Genomic DNA, 15,507 nt, shown 5'->3' on the forward strand with positions numbered 1-15,507 from the left:
AACTGCACCGGCTTTCTCTCCCAGGGAGCCAGCTCAGGCAGAGCTCTTGTTTCCGCCACAGCCCAGCACCCAGAGCAGGACCAGCACGGCCGCAGCTCCACGGGGTTCTTCTGGTGTCTGCTGCGGGCATGAAGCCACTGGGCAGGCACAGGGCCTGGGCTGCTCCCCTGCTCCCAGAGGGTGCACAGAAGGTAATGTAGCCCCCAGGAAGGAATGAGGACTATGTAACGTCAATGTGAGTTAGTGGGGAGTCATGTTTAAAGCTGGTCTCTTCATTTTGGCATGTGGTAACGAGATGGGGGCAGGGGAGCTGGGGGAGGGTACCCAGGAACTGCCTGTGCTATCTTTATAACTTTCCTGTAAATCTAAAATTATCCCCAAATAAAAATGTTTATTAAAAAAAACCACTTTGCAAAGTAGGTCGTGGCCCCTCTGCAGCTCAACAGCCTTCAATTGCTCCCTAGTGCTCTCCACAGAAGCCCAGTCTTGGCTCCCGGGCCTGTGCCCAGCCGGCCCTGACCTCTGGGTCTGTCTCAGGACCCTTGTCCAGGCCCAATGTTCCATCAAGATGGGCTCCTGACTGGGACCAAGACCTGAGGGAACTCAGCTCCTCCTCCACTGGGCCAGAACCAGGGAGCAGGCAGGGACTGGGCAGGGCAGGGTCAGGTCAGAGGTGAAATGCCTTAGAACCTCCACCCATAAGATCTGCCTCCCACCTCAGCACATGCTGCTTCCGGAGCACCTCGGCTCCACTGAGGGTAAACTGAGGCACGGGGGAACTGGGTCCTACTGTGTGCCACCTTGGAGGGGGCAGAATGGGCTCAGCTCTGGGGCCACATACCAGGGGTAAGCAGCACCTCCTGGGGTGCCCAACAGGCTTCTGTCCCCGTCCCTCCCTCCCCAGCTCCTGCCCGGGACGTGCTGTCCCCCCTCCTCCCCTACAGGTGACAACTCAGGGATACTACAATCCTCTCCCGGCGGACTCACACCTTCTCCCAGGCCTATCTACCACACTCAGGGGCCCAGGGCCACCTACAACCTTATGGGCACAGCCAAGGGGACCCAGCAGTCTGGAGCTCTCTGGGTACAGGGATAGGAGGTGGCACACAGGTCCTGTTCTCTCCAGGGTGCTGCTCCACAGTACAGGAAGCCAAGGCACTTGCCTGGCCATGCCAGGGCCACCACCCTGCCTGGGGCTCAGGCACCCACGCCGAAGAGACCTGGGCCATGAGTGGGGGAACCTCAGCTGGCTCCCAGCCTGGCTTCCACCCCAAGGCGGCTGCCTCATTATTCATCTGATCAGAGCACAGTGCTCAGCGTCCTAATGGAGCTGGAGTGTCCTCCTCCCGCAGGACTGATTTATGGTGTCAGTGTGGTGGCGCAGGCCCAGGCCTGCCTGGGGCTCTGTCCAAGTCCAAGATGAACCCATTGCCTCCTCCTGGCCCCCGGGCAGTGGTGTCAGGACCCAGGGAGTAAAGGTGACAGGTGGAGCCTCCTGCCTGGTCCACCTTTGTTCCTTGTGTGACCCCAGCAAGTCCCTTAACTCCCTGTGCCTCTGCCGTGCAAGTCACTTGGTGTCCAGGGGATGGAAGGACAGACTGCAAGTACAGAGCTTCATGGGGCACACAGATCAGACAGTGGTGATATGGGCAGTGGCCTGCTGGTGGCCAGGGCCCTCCACTCTGTTCCCCTGAAGCCCACCAAGACCCAGAACACAGACAGGACACAGAGGCCTGGGGGTATGTGAGCTGCCGAGGTCTCAGCTAGGAAAGCCTGGGGTGGGGGAAGCTGTCAGGTGTCCATGGGTGACGGCCACCCATCCCAGGGTTAAGGGGAGCTGCAGACCTTGGGTGGTCAGGACTCTGCTGTGGGTGTGCAAAAGGACCTGACACTTGCACACCCAAAGGGCCAAAGCACTCACTCCTCCCTGGGAGCTCAGAAATGACGGCCATATGGCTCTTCTGGCCTCCAACATCCTCAGGAGGCTGCATTGGCCCAGCCCAACCTGAAGGGGCTCCAAGTCTCCATGTCCCTGCCTGAGTGCACTCAAAGAGCAGGAGCCCAGGGTCACAACTAGCCAGTGATCAACCTCCAGGGCCTGCCAGTAGACTCCAGCCAGTCTGGATCCTGACTTCCCTTATACAGCTGTGTGGCCCTGGGCATGCCTGTTGTCCTCTTGGGCCTCAGTTTCCCCACCATGGGGTGTGGATCAGCCCTGATTGTCCCGAAATCCCAGGGGTCTCTGCCAGCATGCTCAGCTCCAGGAAGATTTCTCCTGGCCCCAGGCCAGGGTTCAATACAAAGCCATTCTGCAAGTGCCCCCTCCACTCCCACCTGGCATTTCAGACCCTAAACTGGTATAGAAAACACCTTCCCATCATGCGCCAACCCACCTACCCACCGCACGCCAGAGAGCTGCCACAGAGCTTTCCACTTTCACTATAAAAAGACACCTTGCAGGGTGTCGCAGCGTCTGTGCCCCTGCTCCTTCTAATCTAAACACACAACAATGTGGTCATTTGAAGACTGAGGACGCTGGGGGATGGGCATCACATGCAGCCTGCCCCCACGGTGCTGGGCGACCCCGAGCAATAAGGGTGGCTCTACTGTCCTCATTTTACAGATGAGAAAACTGAGGCGCAGAGAAGTCCTGTTGCTGGCCTGTGGTCACAGACAGGAAGTGGGGCTGGGATCTGAACCGGGGCAAAGTCTGAGCCTTTAGCCTGCAGCTAGGGATGGCAGCTGTCACCCCCAGTGGGATCTCCACCCAAGCATACCAGAAGCACAGCTTCGGGCCCACAGGGGGGCGGCACTCAGGGAGAGTGAGGCCACATCTGTGTGGCCTTGGGGTGAGGAGGCCTTGGCTGCCATCCTGGGCCGTGTCCCTGGAGAGGCCCTGCCCCGGGAGAAGAGGAGAAAGCACGGCCTGGCCTGCCGCCTTTGGCAGTGTGAGTCACTGCAGGGGTGGGAGAGGATGGATGGGAGGGGACAGACCGTGGGAATCAAGACAGCTCTTGCCAGAGGGGGAGGGGAGGCAGCAGACAAGGAGGGCTCTCCAGGCTCAGGCTTGCTGCAGCCCCCTGGGGTGGCCTCAACCCAGCCTCCCCTCCTCTCATCCATGTCTCCAGCCCCAGACCCCCAACCTGGCCTCCTGGGGGCTGGCCCTGTCCCTTCTTCTCACACACAGCCTTGACCCTCGCCCAGGGGGAGGAGTGCTCCCTGGACGTCTGCTCATCACCCACTGGACCTTTATTTTCAGGGGCCCACAGGCCGCTGGAGAGAAGGAATGTGTGAGCCCGAGGTGGGCACGCCCATGGCAGGAATTAACCGGGAGCCTCGGGGACCTTCGGGGACCTCAGAGAAGGTTGGGCTGGGCTCCACATTCCACTGTCTGGGTATCATCTGGGGCTCAGGGAAAAACATGGGGATCCACAGGCCGCAGGGAGGAGTGACCTCAGGCTGGGGACTCCATAGGGGACTCCCACAAGGCCCCTCCGGCACCCCTCTGTCACAGTGCCCAAGGCCAACACATATGACCCATAACGGGCCTCCTGCTCATATTCAACTCAGCCTGAGACAGCTACACCCCTCACCCACTGGGATCCTGCAATTTCCCTGACTGCCACCAGCTGCCCCCTCCCCAGCACACACCCCGCCCCAACACACCACACCACAGCCTCAGCAAGGCAATCTCAGCACAACTCAGAAGCTGAGGCAGGATAGCTGCCTCCAAATCCCCCTGTCTGCCTTGCCGGCTGTGTGATCTTGGATGAGGAACTTACCCTCTGTGCCTGGGATGGGGATGGAAGGCAGCTGTGGGCACTGAGACCTGTGACATGTCCTGTGTGTGGCAGGCACTCCACGGGTACTACTGTTTACCCCACCTCTGCCATGCGTATCAAAGACTAAATACCAGCAAATATTTGCTGAAGGAGTGAATGAAAGCTGGCCTTAGCCAGGCGTGGTGGCACACACCCATAATCCTAGCGCTCAGGAGGCTGAGGCAGGAGGATCACTGGGAGTTCGAGGGCAGCCTGGGCTACATAGTGAGTTCAAGGCCAACCTGAACTACACAGCAAGATCTTATCTATAAAATAAGTAAAGTTAGCTTTGGCACTCACTTTGCCAACCATGGCCTCCTCCCGAGTTTACTTCAAACCCACTTTCTCTGCCACACTCCACCCACTGCAGGCCCCTGGCCAGTAGCACACAGACCTGTCACCACTCTCCCTCAACTGCAGGGCCATCAGTGCAGCCGTGGCCTCTGGCACGCCTGCCACACCGGCACCTGTCCGCCACTGCCCCCTAGATCGTACCCAACGCACACCTGTGCCACCCCCTCCTGCACTCGGTTTGCGCATCTCTGCACCTCTCCCCCTGCGCCCCTTGCCCTGGACGCACCTGGAGGTTGCGCTTGCGCTCGCAGGCCGGGCCCGTGCCCTGCACCACGCTGTCCAGCACCGCCACCACCCCGGCCGCCGGCTCCACGAAGCAGGCGGCGCGTGCGGAGCGGATAGCAGCCTGCACGTCGGCGAAGAGGAAGGCGCAGAGTGCGGCGGGAGCAGGCGCGGTGCGGGGCGCGGGGATCGCCGGGGGCCGCTCGAAGACACCGAAGAGGCGCTCTCGCGCGGGGAACACGGACACCAGGCGGCTGTAGAGGTCACCGCGGCCCGCGCCTCCCGCGCACTGCAGGCCTAGCTCAATGTAGGACTCAGTGAGCTTCTTGGCGTCGCCGCGCGGCAGGCAGATGCGCGCCAGCAGGCTCCGCGCCTGGCCGTCCTTGTCGCCCGCTCGCGCTTCGCTAGTGAACGCCAAGTAGGCGTAGGGCTGCACACCCGGCGGATGCAGGAAGGCGCGCACGAAGCGCAGCCGGTGCCGCTCCTTGGCGCCCTGCTTGATCTTAAGCACATTGTCGTCCGACGGGTTCAAGTCGAAGGTGAAGAGCCGCGCCGGGTCGCCTTGCGCGTCCAGGGAGCGGATGGCCACCTCGGGAGTGTTCTCGAAGCGGTGGTCCTCTAGGCTGCGGTTGCGCGGGAAGAAGGCGCTGCCGAAGCCCGTGTATGTGGCGCCCACGAGCAGCCGACTGCCCCGCGCGCCCGCGGCTGGCGGCAGCACGAGTGCCACGGTGGAGGCGTCGGCGTGGTTGGCAGCCACATTGAGCATGCTGGGGAACACGGCTACGGGCGCGGCGGGCGGCGCGGCGGGCGGGAAGCGCACGGCCAGCGCTGAGATGTTGCCCCGGCGCCGCAGCTGACAGAAGCCCTGGAATACCGAGCCGCATGCCACCACCAGGCCCTGGCGCTCGTCCAGCTGCAGGATCTTGTTGTGGTTGTCGGTGAGGCGCCGCGGGTGCTCGCACGAGGCCTGCGGCAGCTGCGGCGCGTGGCACAGCGGGCTGTCGCGCACGGGGCCCACGGCCGCCTCATCCTGTAGGCTCAGGTCGCCGCCCGACAGCTGGTACAGGCGGTTCACGGCCGCCAGGTACACGGTGCCCGACGCACCGTCCAGCGCGAAGTTGTTGGTGGGCGTGGGCGAGGCGAAGCGGCGCTGCACCTCCAGTCCGCGGGCCGGGTCGGCGAGCAGGAGCAGGAGCAGCAGCGCCCCCGGCCGGGCGAGCCCCGCGCGCGACGACGGCGGAGAGGATGAGAGCGGCGGGGCGCGGGCCGCGGGCGCCCGGGCGCGGCGAGCCATCCGGAGCGCGAGCGGCACGGCTAGTGCGCCGGGCGCAGCGCGGCCCGAAGCCGGAGCCGGGGGCGGGCCCGAGGGGGGGCAGGGCGGGGCGGGGGCGGGGGGCGGGCCTGGCAGCGGCGCGCTTCCTGCCCGCGCCAGCCGCCCCCGGCCCCGGGGAGCTGCGGAGTCCGCGCGCGGCTCGGCCCGGAGCGGGGAGGGGCGGCCCTGAGCAGGAGGGCACGCCCCTCACCCCTCCACGAGGAGCCCGCCCAGCCACTGGTCCCCGCCCCTGGCCCCCAGCACCTTGAACCACGCCCACCCCATCCCACTCCCGTCCCTCCCCGCCCATCCGCTCCGCCCCCAGTACCCCGGCCCCGCCCCTCCCACGCCTGTCCCGCCCACCCCACGGAGGCTGCGTGCGGTCCCCCTGCCCGCTCCCCACCCGCTTCCTTATCACCCACCCGAGCTCGCCAGGCGTGGTCCCTGTCCCCTTCCAGTCCTCTTCGCGCCCGGTCTCCACCCCTCGCTACCCCCCCCCGCCCCACTCCACCCCACCCCCCGTCCTGGCCCCTGAAGAGCACACCAAAGCCACCAGACGGGGACCCCAGCTCCTTTAGACGGGTTGGCAGGCAGCAGGGCCCAAGGACCCAGAAGGGCCAGTGAGGACGCGTCTGGATCCCCAGAGCTGCGCCCCGCCGGCACCGGCCAGGCACTACCCATGTTCTGAGAGGACCCACGACGGGGACAGGCGGCACCCAGACCCCCTCGAAGGCGGAGCTGTTGCTTCCCAGTTCGCAGATCGGGAAACTGAGTCCTGGGGGTAGAGGGCAGGGCCCCAGCCCCCTGACAGCCCGGGTCGTGTGCCCCGCCCTGTAGGAAGGAAGGGCCGAGCTCTCCTGTGCCCAGCACCCGAGGCTCCCTCCACTGGCCGGAAACTGAGGCCCCTTGCACAACCGGCCAGCCCGGGAGGGGTCCTGCGCCATGTGTGGGGGGCGATGCCACCTGCGCCTCTCCCCCTGCTTCGTCTCTGCGCCCCAGCTCCATCTCCTCCGCCCTCTTCCCTCCTCCTCCGCCTCCTTCCTTCCTTCCTCTCCCTCCGATCCTGCAGCTCCCCCCACAGAGCCCTGAGGAGAATGCGCTGTGCTCACCACAGCCATTGTCTAGCTCTGGACGACTTCCTGCCGCTGATCAGGACTGGGGCCACCGTGGGGGTGACTGGGGCTAGACTGCAGGGAGGAGGTGCTGTGCTTCGGCAGGCAGGGGCGTCCCTCTCTGAGCCTCAGTGTCCTCGCCTGTAAGACAGGGACCATCTTGCCAGGTGAGGTGACGCGTGCCTGTCATCCCAGCACTCGGGAGGCTGAGGCAGGAGGGTCACCCTGAGTTCAAGGCCTGGAGTGAGACTGTTTCAAAGAAAAAAAAGGAAAGAAAGAAATGAGGCCCATTCTGATGGCTCCCTAAGTCGACTGTGACACCTAGGGAATGACCCTAACAGAGGTCATCTGGCCTGCACGTCATGGGCACTTGGCTAACCCTGGTCCACTAGAGGTCAAAGCCCAGGCCAGCAGGGCCACCCCCTCCACACCACCCCGGCAGGGCTGAGTCCTTGAGCCCTTTCCTAGAAGCACCAGCAGGGGAGAACTCGAAGCCAGACCTGGGGCTTCTGGTGGGGCAGGGTGACAGAGGAGGGAGGAGTGCACCCCAGGTCTTGGCCTGCTGGGTGCCGGGGTGCCCTCCTGAAGGGGTTTGAGGAGAGGGTGGGTGGCCAGTGCCAACCCTAAGCACGCGAGTGCCCGTGGCTGTGGAAACTGGCTGTGGTGGCTGGCGTCTGTCCCTGTCCCTCCTCAGTAGGAAGAAGGACTCAAACCCTAAAGTGGCACTGGCTTTCTCAAGTCCGCTTCCAGCGCCTGCTTCTTGCCACACATACAGCGGTGGGAATTGCCTGAGAACCAGGCGCCAGGCACAGGGACGAGTGGGAGGCCAAGGTGACAGCAATGCGGGGCACATCCCTGTCCAGGCTCAAGGCTGGTGGCTGGGCCTTCCCCACACCCGTCTCCAGCGCTGCCTGTCCCCTCCATGCTCCGGCTGCCCTGGCTGTCTGGGACAGGGAGGAGGAGGGCAACAGCAATACCAGGAAGGGGAGGAGGTGGAAATGTTTTTCTTCTTCAACTAGAAAAAACAACAGTGGGCCGAGCTGGCTGGAGGAGGGATCCTGCCTGCGCCCTGTCCCCATCTGCCTTCCGCCCCAGCCCTGCCTGTTTCCCCACAGGAAGCTCCCGACGCGCAGTTCCTCCCTGCGCCTTGTGGCCAGGAAGCTGCTGGTGACAAGGCCAGGACACGACCACCGAGGCTCCCTGCAGACGGGGCTGCTGCCTATGCCACCCGCTCGGCCAGCCCTGCCCCTCACCATGGCACCGAGCCCAGGGTGACCGCGCTGGCGCCTCTCTGTGAGCCTCACTTTCTGTGATATATGCCACAGGGCTGCTGGAGCTGGAGCGATGCAGAGGCTCTGAGAGGCCCCAGGGCCACCCGAGGCCACACCGTGCCTGTCCCTTCCTCGTGGCCCTCATGTGAAGTCAGACATTCCCTGCAGGCCCCAGCTCCAGGGAAAGCCAGGCTTTCCCTTCTGTACCTGCTCCCACTGCCAAAGCACCCTCCTGCCACCCTGGGGTGCAGGAAATGGTTCTCATTCCTGGGTGTGAGTGGTGCCCTCTGACACCCATGTCCTTGCCCTCTGTGGCTGGGGGACGAGCGCCCACGGCAGGCGCCTGGCCTGGGCTTGGCCTTTGTGCTCTGTGAGGGGACAATGGGCGGCATTCTCAGACGCCCTGTCATGGGCCGCTCTGCTGGGGCCGTGGCTTCACAGTGAGGCCTCTGTCCAGTGCCACGGCGAGGGCACGGGCCCCACCCACGTCCCAGCCCTGAGACAGGACAGGAGGGAGGCATGGGCTGTGCAGTCCTACTGTGTGTAGCTGCTTCCCGGCTGGGCCTTGCACAGAGCCAGGGCTAGTGGCTGCTGGACAGGTAAGCTGAGGCCAAGAGGTGTGGCACTGGGCCTGTATCCTGGCTGGGCAGGAACCCAGGGACCAGCAGTGGCTGTACCTGAGGCTCCGTGATTGCACAGTGCAGCCTGAGCTGGGCACAGGGCCCTCCTATCACAAGGCAGGGACTGAGTCCTCTGCAGAGGGGACACTGAGGCTGCAGAAAGAATAAATAGCGGTAGCAGAGGCCCCTCAGCCCTTCCGTGGGTGCCCAGTCCCAAGCACCTTGTGCATGTTAATTTATTTGAACCTACAACAGTCCTACCAAGAAAGTAACGTTATCCCACCCATTTATAGGTAGGGAAACCGAGGAGGGGCCATGCCTTTTCCACAGCCGGCAGCTGGCAGGTGGCAGAGCCCTACTTTTCTGTTTTTGCCATCTGGGAGGGGACCTGGGGCCTGGCGCTTGCTGGCAGGCACTGAGCACTAGGCCTAAGGACTGAGGTGGGGTGTCTGAGGCCTAGCCTGGCACACACTTCCTCCAGCCCATCCTGGGTGGTCACAAGGGCAGAGCTGTTCCCCCACCAGGTCACCCTTAGTGACAGCATAGATACTGCAAGGACCCACTTGGGCTCTGAATCTGGAAAGGGAAAGGGAGGATGAGGGGTGAATGCTCACACAGGGGTGATGAGAGCCTGGCATGGACCAGCAGGACCCAGGTCTGCCTGTCTCCCCGAGGCCCTGGCCCCTCCTGCTATCCCAGAACTCCAGGGTTTTAGGGGCCGTCAGTCACCTGAACTCTGCTTAGGGGAGTTCCGTGTGCCCTTGGGTAGTGACTCCTGCTGGCCTTGGGAGTTCCAGACCTTGGCTCTGGACGGTTTAACCCCTGAGCTCAGGTGGCCCAGCAAGACCTTGGATTGTCTCACCCCTGCCCTTGAGTTGTCTACTTCTGGCCTCAGATGGTCCAGCCTCTGGCCTTGGGTGGTCTAGCCTGTGACCCCAAATGGCCCACCTCTGACCTTGCATGGTCCAGGTCTGGCCTGAGGCTCTGCAGCTCAGCCTCCCTTTCCCTGGCCGAGCCCCGTCTGCTGAGGAACTTGGAAGTGGTTCTTCAGGGACTTTTGGGTGACATCATTGCTCCTTACTCAAAAGCGGCCCTGCTGACCGCAGCCAGCTGTCCTGGGATGAGCCACCATCCTCAGCCTGTACTTCCCCCTACACTTCCCCATCCCTACTGAGAAGCTGCCCCTGACCCCCAGCTGGGTCCCGGGTGTCCCTGAGTCCCCACCCCTTGTCCCCAGACACTCTCGCTGTCCGGTGCTCCAGCGGGGACCTCGGTTTTTGCAACAGCTCCTCCCCCAGCCAGGCTCATGTCAAGCTGGGCTGTGCAGGGTCCCTGTGTCCCCTGTCACTGGCAGGAGTGGGCTGGGCATGCTCACCAGGGAGGATGAATGGTGATATCCCCTCTCCTCTCTGGGTCCCACTCATCACTCGCCTCTGGCAGGGAGGGCCTCAGCCCCTCTGCAGCCCCCTGGTGGGCAGCAGCTTGGCTGGTGGTGTCTGCAGTTTGTGCCCTCAGTACCCAACACAGGCCACAGAGATGGGCACCTGTACCTGGCACATGGCAGGAGCCAGGCCTACAGGATTGGGCTGGAAAAGCCCTTTCATCTGGATAGAAGCTACCAGTGTGTGCAGAGTGGCCACATGGGCAAGAAGATATGGCTCTGGGTGAAGGGCAAGTCCCGGCCATGCAGTGCTGGGTGGGAACATCTGGGGGTGACAGGGGGGCAGCAAGTGCAAAGGTCCCGGGGCCTCATGGCCATGGCTCTGGCCCTTTGCCTCTGCTCTCAGTAAGCGGGGAGGAGTTAGAGTTGGGGAGTCTTGGCGCCTCGGCAGATGCTTCAGGCCCATCTCTGACTTCTGCTGTCCCTGCCGGCTTCTTCCAGGTGAAAGTGCCCCATGCCCCACGCCCCACCCGAGTGGCTATGTGCCCTGGTTGACCAGCAGGGCCACAGCTCTACGCTGGCTGTCCCAATGATCTCTGTACCCAGGTCCCCACTACCCAGGGAGTCCAGACGTCCTGTCCCTTCCCCCACCTGCTGTCCCTCCAGCCAATGCTACTTCCCAAGGGTCCTTTCCTGTCTACTTTCTTTGTTTTTTTTTTTGGTACCAGGGATTGAACTCCGGACCTTGTGCTTGAGAGGCAGGCGGCAGAACCACTGAGCTAAATCCCCAGCCCTCCTGTCCACTTTCTGCAAGCTCAACCCTGAAGCCAACTTGGGTAAAGGGGGTGGTGCTCCCTCATCCAGGCTCCGAGTGCCTTGTGATCTTGAGGAGTTGTGCAGCCCCTGCCTGGGGGTGATGCCTGCTGTGTGGTCTGTGACTGATATCTGCAGAGGGTGTCAAGGTGCTATGTCCTGCCCCGTGGGTGAGGGTGGGAATAGTGGCCAGGGGCAGCTCCTGGTGCCCTGAGCTCACCCAGTCCCTGCCACCCAGCCCACCGTGAGCAGGAAGCAGTGTTCCACCAAGCCACAGATGCGCCTGGAAGGTGACACCACTGCAGGAAGTGGGGGGGGGGGAGCTGGTGAGGTCAGCATCATTGTCCTCCCCACCTGGGTCCTGCAGTTGTCACTGTGACCCTCACAAGCAGAGGAGCTCCTGGGCGCACCGCAGAGGCCAGGGCCAGCCAGGATCACAGGGACACAGCAGGAGAGACGTCCCTGGATCCCATAACTGCTGGGGCCACCAGCATATGCAGGTGGTGATGGCTGCAGGACCCTAAAGTCACCCTGGAGTGTTAATATTCTGCTGGCCAGGCTGAGCTCCCAGAAGGGGTGCAAACCCTGGGGTGGCTGGGCAGGGTCCACCTGGCCCATCCTGTACCAGAGCACAGGCCCTGTGGATAGCTGAGCAGAGGGTGGAGGGTGCAGGCATTTCCACTTCCCCTTTCTCACTTCCCCCTTGCCTGGGCTGGGCACTGCCTCCCCAGGGTGTGGGCACTGGACCCTTGAGGGGACCTGCAGGACATGGGGCTCAGGAGAGACAGCATGAACCCCCAGATACATGACCTCTGGATGGGGGATTGTGTGAATTTTCTGTTTCCCTCCAAGAATCATAGGTGTTAAAAATAAACTTGGGGGCCAGGGGTTTAGCTCAGTGGTTCCACCGCCTGCCTTGTAAGCGAAAGGTCCCGATCGATCCCCCATACCAAAAAAAAAAAAAAAAAAAGCAGTAAAAATAAACTTGGAAGCCAGGCATGGTGGCTCACCCCTGGGTCCTGGCACCTGGGAGACAGGCAGGAGGATTACCAGGAGTCCAAGGCCAGACTGGACTACATAGTGAGACCCCCTCTCAAAATAAATAAACACACATGCCTGGGGGAGATGCTACACACTTGGGATATGAACTTCTAGGGGGACAGAGGCTAAGGTGCGGCTATGACAGCCTGGACAAAGTGGGCCAGGGCCCTGAGTAGTGGGGCCACTGGGGCTGTAGCTCCTGTCACCTCCCCTCACCTGAGGGACAGATGGGAAGGGAGCCAGAGGAGGCACCCCCTGTCTGTTTGCCCCAAACCTTCCATTGTTACAGCTCCCGGGATGACACTGGTGAAACCCAGCCCCCCAAGTCCCTCTGCTGTGGCCTGTGCCTCAGTTTCTCTGGGGGTTGGGAGGCATTGCTGAGGACCATGTGAGTATCAGCTGGTGTATGGTGAACGCTGGTGTTGGGGACACGTGCACCTGGGGTCAGGGGCAGGGCAGGGACACAGGGCCTGGGCGGTGGGCCTGCTGTCTGTCCGTGTCCTCACTAGCCCTCAGCTACCATGGGCTGGGCTTGGGACGCCACAATGGGGCCCAGACCTGTGGGCGTCACAGCGTCTACCCATTCTGGGCAGTGAGACTGGGGGGCCCAGAGGGGCTGCTGGGAAGTGAGGACTGTGGGCTGGGGTTCCTGCCTCAGCCCTCACTGGGGATGCTCGAGGTAGCTCAGCTGGGCAGCACTGCGGTCCACATCTCACAGAAGGGGGCACTGAGGCCCAGAGAAGCAGACTCCCTGCCTGGGGTCATATACGGTGGACTCCGGCCCCGCTGTGCCTGTGTCCTCACCAGGGCCTCTTCTGAGTCTGACTCACCCTTTGCTTTCTCTCCTCAGCAACCCCTGCCTCAAATTGCAAGCCTAGGGTGACAGAAGCCTCTGAATTCTCCATGGACGTCGAGAGCAGAGCCTGGCACAGCCCCACACAGGGCCAGGCCGGAGCGAGAACCCTGGCGGGCAGTCAGGAGGGGAGAACACAGAGCCCCTGCATCCCCCACCCCTCTCCTCATCCTCTGCAGGCCGGAAGGAAGCCCAGGCGGGAGTCTGGCCCTCAGCTCCCAGATGAGGAGAACTCGCTCAGAAGGAAAATAACATCAGTGCCATTGTCCCGGCTCCAAATCCTGCCTGAAAAACAAAGCCAGCCCCACTGCAGCCGGGGATTCCCTGGCAAAGCCTCAGCCCGGCAGCCTGGTCAGGGCGGCGCAGACCCGCAGGGAGGCAAAGGGGTCAGCACCTGCAGTGGAGACTCCCGTGTACCCCACAAGCCCGGCAGCTGCCGCCAAGGGCTGCAGAGGCGGCTGGGGAGGAGGACGGTAGGCGGCGCCCCCTGAACATCTGGCGACTTCTGCCCACTCCTGGACAGCTGTGTGCGGCTCTCAAATTTCAACCCACCTCTCTCCTCCCCCGCAGCTGGCTGTGTCCACTCCTGGATCCACCCCAGGGCCCGGGCAAGGGGGACAGGAGGCACAGAGTGTGGGGGATGGGGTGGGGGTGGCCCGTGGGCTGGGAGGAGGCCCTCGGGGGTTTCTGTCCTGCTCCAATCCCTGGGGCACCTGGTGGCTGTGAACCTGACATGGCATCTGAGATCCATGTCTTGAGGGGCCTGCCATGCTGCATCCACCTTGGCCCCTGCACCGGGCCCCCTTTGGGGTCCAGAGCACCTTACTGCCTAAGCCCTGCCTGCTCCCAGGGTGCAGGGTGGAATCCGATGGGGACCTGAGCTGAAGGTGCTGTGCTGGCAGCTTGAGGGGGCAGGACCCCAGGACCCCAGGACCACCCTGCAGGGTGAGGCCCCTCCTCTATCCCCTTCCTTCCCTCTGACCCCTACCAAGCTGAAAGTGCCAGCCCGAGTGTTGTTCAGGCCTCTGGGCTCCAGGCAGGCTGGCTGGAAACAGGCACAAGATGTTTGTCCAGGCGCTTGGCTGGGCCTGGAGGAAGGAGGAAGGGGAGGAAGGGCCAGAGCGGGCAGAAGCCCAGTCAGCAGCTGGCCTCGCCCTCCACACCTCCAGAGGCAGGCAGCGCCTGTGGGCCACATCGCACCTGCTGAACAACAGGACTGTGCTGTGTGGGGACCTGGCCTGCACAGAGGTGTGCAGACGTGGGAAGGCGGACGGACACCTGTGGGCACCTAGAGGGAGCAGCTCTGGAGCGGGGAGAAAATAGTTCTCTGTTGCTATGCCGCTAGCCAGTGGAATTTGTCACGGCAGCCACCTGACCCCAGAACCTCTCTGCCTGCAGTGAGAGTGGCCGGCACCCGCCCCCAACAGAGCCCATTTCTTCTCCTCAGGGCGCTGCCTCTCAGCACCCAGGTCTGGGCCTGGGGTGGTGGCACTAGCCTGCAGCTCCAGCCCTCTGGGAGGCTGAGGCAGGAGGATTGGAAGTGCGAACCCAGCCTGGGCAACTTAGCAACTTGGCAAAACTTGTCTCAAAATAAAATAAAATGCTGTGACGTAGCTCTCAGGCGAAGGCCCTGGGGCCCCTGCCCACGTGAAACAGAAACAGGCCCTCCCTGGCCAAGGCGTCACCCAGGTGTCATCATGCCCCAGTGGGGCAGCGCCTGGGGCCAGAGTGGCAACAGTAGTTGGGCAGGAAAGACTTGCCTGAGGCAGGGGGTGGCCTCTGCAGCCCCAGTCTAGTAGGGAGGCTGGGTGGCCATACAGGCGGCACCCGGGGAACCCAGCCCACAGCTTCTGACCTGGGGACGAAGGGCTGGCAGCGAAGGAGGAACTGAGGCAGGGGAACCAGGGGTGGGGCCGGGGAGGGTGGCAGTGACCCTGCCCACCCTGTGATATCCCCTCCTTGCAGGTCGGAGGGGATCAGCCTCTGTGACAGGGCCCCAGCAAGCCCAAACCATGGCCCCTCAGATCAGAGCACCCACAATGAGGTGCCATCAGGAGGGGTCCCGTGGGTGATGCTGGCACTGGGCCCGGACAGAGTGGTGCTGAGACACCTGTCAATCAGATCAGCACTGGACTAGGGCCCCAACCCTGCCAGTGGTCACCGCCACCCCTGCCTCTGTCCCCTTTGCTGTCAGGTCCTGGTGGCGGCTGAGCAGACAGACCTTGGCCTCTACCCGACCTTCATCTTGGTGCTTCCTGGTCGGGTGTGGTCACTTGTGACCCAGAGCAGAGCTCTGCTTGGAACTCCCATGTCATGTGTGCATCTCGGACTCAGGTGGGCTCTGGACTGGGGCCCCCTGTACCTCAGCTGGAGGCAGGGAGACTCAGGACACTGGTGGTCCCTGGACGGGCGCTCCGGAATCCACACTGGACACGTGGCTGAGATAAAGGGGACTTGGCTGAGGCCGGCAAGAATGTGGGATGTGGGACATGGGGACTCGCCATGCCGAGGCTGGGAAGCCATTCTGGAAAACCACTTGGCTTCTTTTACAGAAGCCTAACACAGACGCAGGCGGCCCAGAACCCGACAGCTACACGCCCTGCTGGGTGCGGCCCCCTCTCCTGGACATGTCCTGTGTTGGCCACTCGTGGGACCCCTGGGAAAGGCAAAGTCCAGAGGACAGGAAATGCGGTGGCCTGGGCTGAGC

General features: G+C 63.0%; 1 protein-coding gene and 1 long non-coding RNA gene across 7 annotated transcripts in view; one reads left to right on the forward strand and one right to left on the reverse strand.

The window, feature by feature from the left end:
- The window catches only part of Plxnd1 (plexin D1), a 28,157-nt gene extending 22,447 nt beyond the window's left edge, over positions 1–5,710 (reverse strand). Inside the window, exon 1 of one of the 2 annotated variants that reach the window (XR_015445660.1) lies at positions 4,402–5,710. Coding sequence is in view for 1 of the 2 variants with exons in the window: in XM_013067709.3 (XP_012923163.3) it covers positions 4,402–5,691 (1,290 nt within the window). In the remaining variant the exon portion in view is untranslated. The remainder of the gene's footprint in view (positions 1–4,401) is intronic. The other variant, XM_013067709.3, reaches the window with a different exon arrangement.
- A 500-nt stretch (positions 5,711–6,210) lies between these two features.
- Positions 6,211–14,409, forward strand: LOC106008221 (uncharacterized). Of its 5 annotated transcripts, XR_015445664.1 has the most exons (4): positions 6,211–8,114; positions 10,822–10,929; positions 12,237–12,335; positions 12,798–14,409. It is a non-coding gene; the product is annotated as an uncharacterized LOC106008221 (long non-coding RNA). The 5 variants fall into 5 exon arrangements; XR_001182681.3 differs by having other exon boundaries at positions 6,211–10,929; XR_015445662.1 differs by having other exon boundaries at positions 10,822–12,335.
- Positions 14,410–15,507: the final 1,098 nt, after the last annotated feature.

This window comes from Heterocephalus glaber, unplaced genomic scaffold, assembly GCF_053883595.1.
Source record: "Heterocephalus glaber isolate CG9 unplaced genomic scaffold, H.glaber_assembly_v1.0 deba00001614, whole genome shotgun sequence".
In the NCBI taxonomy this organism is placed as follows: Eukaryota; Metazoa; Chordata; class Mammalia; order Rodentia; family Bathyergidae; genus Heterocephalus; species Heterocephalus glaber.